General features: G+C 39.4%; 1 protein-coding gene across 2 annotated transcripts in view; it reads left to right on the forward strand.

Moving 5' to 3' along the window:
* LOC307070891 (junction-mediating and -regulatory protein-like) overlaps positions 1–5,000 on the forward strand; it is a 20,488-nt gene that overhangs the window by 5,791 nt on the left and 9,697 nt on the right. For both annotated transcript variants that reach the window (XM_079729599.1, XM_079729600.1), the window contains exon 3: positions 2,382–2,532. In XM_079729599.1, the coding sequence (XP_079585725.1) occupies positions 2,382–2,532 (151 nt within the window). The remainder of the gene's footprint in view (positions 1–2,381; positions 2,533–5,000) is intronic.

A 5,000-nucleotide genomic window follows, 5' to 3' on the forward strand; every position in this document is an offset into this window, starting at 1 on the left:
GTGACACATACATACACACACACTCAGTGAACCACACATGCAAGCACGCAGATACACAGAAGGACCCCTCTACTTTCTACCCGTGTCTTCCATTTTGTTTCCCTTGGTGAGATCCTTGTAGGAAGTGGCAGATGGGGCTTAAGCGACACACTGGGAGCCGGACAGAGCCCCATGGTTCTCCAGTTTCCCCCCGTCTCAGAGGGACATGAATAAGTCATGTTGTGTCTGGGCCTATAGGTTTACAGCAGCAGGTCCTGACATCCACTGACATCAGAGAAAGCATATAGTACTGATTCTAGAGATCTGTTTTAGGAGGTGGGAAGAGGCTCTGTAAATCCTGGTCGCATTTCTTATGGGAGATGTGCAGTATTGAGTCAGACATGCTGGATGTTAGGTTCTTCATCAGTACCTCAGTAAGGACGTAGGCTGCTGTGCCTTTGATGAGTCATGCTGGAAAATGTACAGAACTTTAAACAATGTGGTTAGTGTAGGCATTTAATAATACCATTGCAAATTGGTTTTAAATATATTGAATATGTATTTTATATACACAATACAATCAATTATGTTATATATATGTATATATATACATATGTATATATATTAGTTCCACATATGGCATATCCATTACATTCTTCTACATATGGCATCTAAGTGCCACAAATGAACTCACAAGAATTGGAAACTTTTTACTTTAATTTTTGAGTCAACAAAGATATACGCAGTGTCAGCATTTTAAGCTATGAAATGCAGCAGTTGAGCACAGTAGCCACTAGACCATTTTAAGTAAATATAATCATTCTTCTATTTTTTAATCCTTAAGAGTGTTAATCCTTGTCTTCTTCATCAGTCATACATCAAGGCTAAACCCCCAGGTCATTCTGTTCACACCGAAACGGAAACTTGTTTTGTGAGAATAGATCAGGTTCCAGTCAGCTGTGTCCTCCTCACCCTTCCCCTCTAAACCCTTTGACTGCTTTTTTAAACACTTATTTCACAAAAGCCATTCCCTGGTGTATAGAAGTACACAAGGGAAGTGTAAAGAACTGTTTTTATAATGCATAACCAAAGAAGTCAGGCATAGAATAACCCCGGCTTTGATTTGATGCATGGCCATAATGGAGGTGATGGGTCATGTCCAGGAAAAATCTCAGGTTCCACCGAGATTTGAACTCGGATCGCAGGATTCAGAGTCCTGAGTGCTAACCATTACACCATAGAACCCATATTTTATGGTTCTTGTGGAGGGTTTATAATTTGCTACTGTTAGCATCAGTAGCTATCAGTAGTTCCTGTGGTTCATTATGTGTCCCTAGGTATTGGGATTTCATATTTCACATAAAATTAAATCTTAAATTTAAGAATAACTATTGTTGAAATAAATAGTTTTTTTACTACACATTTTATTTCCCCCTGATTAGAAACATTCTTGTTTTGATTGGTTGAAGTGCAGCTGTACTATGGAAATAAAAAACTAAATATTCAAACATAGGTTAAAAAACAATGTTTTTAAGAACACACAGTGGGGGATTTCTCCTGTTTTATCTGGCCAACAAAATAAGAAGGTTCTTGGATTCAACCCAAAAGCTGGTCAGTGAACTGAGTTAGCCTTTTCACAAGGTCACATCGGAGCAATGTTAAACCTTTGCTTCTTACTTTGTCTGATTAAACAGCTCACAACACATTTCTGGGGTCCTGAGTTGCACTTACACAACAACATTAACCATTATCTCCTCTAGGTCAAAGCACTACTCAGGTTTTGGTAACTTATTGGGTTGTAAAGGATGCAGATTGTGTAGTTTATTCCTACAGATACTGAACTGTATGAAGTAAACGTGTTGGATCGGGGCTCCCTCTTCTGGCATGCGTGTTGAGCCAACAGGTTTTCCCTATACAATCCTAATCTAAAGGCCATTCTAACACCTATTTTTAAATAATTCTTGTAATGTGGAAGGTAATATAATGTGTTGTAAAATAATACTCTTCACGTTAGTCATATATTTGGGGATAACACACACATATGCTCTCGATATGTAAAGGGCTTTGGGTGTCATGAAAAGCACTGTGAAAACGCAATGAATTGTTCATTATTATTATGAACGACCCGAGTTGTGAGTGTTTTTGTTATTATTGAACTCTGCTAGTGAAGTGTAGAATCTTTTGAGGCACAAGACATTTGATGTGTGTGTTGTGTCTTGATGTGTACATTTCTGTGCCATTTAGTGTGTGGCATTGTCTTTATTGTAAGATCTAATATGTTTGTGTGAATGTGTCTGTAGAGGTGGCCTTATGTTGCATACAAAATAATGTAATTGTGTGTGCGTGTGTGTGTGTGTGTGTGTGTGTGTGTGTGTGTGTGTGTGTGTGTGTGTGTCTTACAGATTTCCATGGAGAATGATTACCTTGGCCCACGGCGGGTCGAAGCTCTTAAAAAGGAGGATTCCGATTGGCAGAAAAAGGCTCAGGAGGCGGTACTTAACATCCAGGAGTTCACAGTGAAATACTTTGAGATCACGGCCAGAGCTCAGAAGGGTATGATGTCTTCGGTGGTCATTATTAATCTATCAATTTGAATTGATTAGGTTCAATAGATTTCGACCCTTTATTTTCCTCTTGTTGACATTATATTCTGCCATAATGGTGGCGAGAGTTGTGGAGGGAAAAATATCAGGTTCTACCGAGATTTGAACTCGGATCGCAGGATTCAGAGTCCTGAGTGCTAACCATTACACCATAGAACCTGTCGTTCAATGCATTGGTGGGGGTGTAAATCTAGTGTTGCCAGCATCAGTAGTTGTCAGTAGTTTAACAAGTCTTGTTGACATTATATTCTGCCATAATGTAGGCGACAGTTCTGTAGAGAAAAGTATCAGGTTCCACCGAGATTTGAACTCGGATCGCAGGATTCAGAGTCCTGAGTGCTAACCATTACACCATGGAACCTGTTTGAAACAGCTCACTTCCACCTAGAACTCTCACCCAAGGTTGAAGCTCTCGCGTCTCACGCATTTCTACCCGTTCATACGCCACACTTTGTATTTCTCACGCACAGAAATTACCAGGAAACGCCGCTATTTTTTTTAACAGTGGAACAGGTAGGAACCAAGTGGGTTCCCCGTACAGTACTTGAACAGACGTCCTCTTTTTCCCGGACATGTCCTCTTTTTGAGACCTAAAAATGTGTCCGACGGAATTTCAAAATAGTCCGTGATTTTATTAAAGCTCACATAGAATTTGCGTTGCTTTCAGGTTGCTTTTCTCTTTCTGGGTCGTTCACAAACCAGTCATGCTACGCCCTCCCCTACTCAGTTATATTCGCTTGGCATTGGTGGAAGTGAGTAGGGGGAGTGGTGAAGTAGAGCCTTCGGATTGCACGGTCTGCCTGTAGTTTTACCGTCATTGGTCGACAGCCTTCTCTCTTGAAAAATGTAATTGGTAAATTCAGTCCTCTGAAAAATATGGCCCACATGAGGCAGACTGAAAAGTATCCTAGCCAAAACTTTGGAATTCACTAAAATTATTTTTTTTCTATGTATATTTTTTTTACCATTAATGTTATTACTATTATAGGGACAACATTAACACATTTATCTTACTGGGGATTGATACAGTTGTATCTATTGAACAGTAAGAAACACTTGGTCACCTGAAAGAAAGAACCACACTTTTACACACTTTACCATAGCATTGGCCTACTGAATGCCACATATATATTTTAAGCATTGGACTGAATGCCACATAAATATATAATTATGTTCTTGCACATTTGCAACCTTCTAAAGTTCAGGGAAAGGTATATTCCTCTACTGGTGTTGCTTAGGCCAATAGTCTTTTGAGGCAGTGTGTTTTCTGTATATTAGTGTTGTTATGGGCCAATAAAGCTCATTATCATACATTAGTCACCATGTCTGTGGACACATTTGTATGCAGTTACGTGTTCCAAAATAAGCGCACTGAGCCGTACCTATTTTTCACAACTCAAATCTGGTCACCCCAATTTATCAGATCAGACCCCAGACCCACCCCAACCAAAACCCAATCCCTGCCGCCGCCGACAGAATCTCACTCTGAAATCAGTTCAAAACTTAAGCCCTAGGAAAAAGTGGGCGTGGTCCCAAAATAAGCGCACTGAGCCACACTGAGCCGAACCTATTTTTCGGTACGTCTACGTTGGGGTACCAAGCGGTCTGATAGGGTGCAGCTAGACACGCCGTCCGTTGATTGGTTGACAGAATTTGTTTGGTTTTATAACAGGGGAAGAAAAACAAACAAACACAGTACCTGCAAAGTATTTCTGGACAATGGCGAAAGCTTTGTTTATTGAAGAAAATGACGCCTAACAGTATGCCGTCCTTCTTGGACGTCCTCCATTGTTGCTCTTTGTTTAATGTGTCGCTTTCTTCTTTTCACCGATTTTTTTAGCTGGCTACACTGTGTCGGGATGCTGTGATGGCACAATGATAACATCAGAAGCTCTCATTAGTTAATCTGTTCCTGTTTATATTATTCCATAATGGACTACTGTAGGGAAAAGATTCAGGTTCCACCGAGATTTGAACTCGGATCGCAGGATTCAGAGTCCTGAGTGCTAACCATTACACCATGGAACCTATTACAGCTTGGTGGGGGGGATGAAAATCCGCTAGTTATAGCATCAGTAGCTATCAGTTGTTAATCTAGCTTTAAATTTGAATTGTTCTCAAATTTGAATCCTATACTGTTCAGGGATCCAATACTGATATTTAAATACTGAAGTTGCAAACGCAAGTAATCCATACTAGATAGAATACAATTTGTTAAAATGACAAAACTAGACAAAACTAAATATAAATTTCACCTGAATTAACAATTTGATGTCTGTACCCAGGTTGGCCACATTGGGATTTCATATTTCACATTGTATATGGAAATAAATATTCAATATTTATGTTTATCAATAATAACATCAGATCCCTGTTTTTCAATATATAGTTTCTATAATTCAAACATCCTTCTTTTAA

This window comes from Pollachius pollachius, assembly GCF_949987615.1.
Source record: "Pollachius pollachius genome assembly, chromosome: 1".
Lineage (NCBI taxonomy): Eukaryota > Metazoa > Chordata > Actinopteri > Gadiformes > Gadidae > Pollachius > Pollachius pollachius.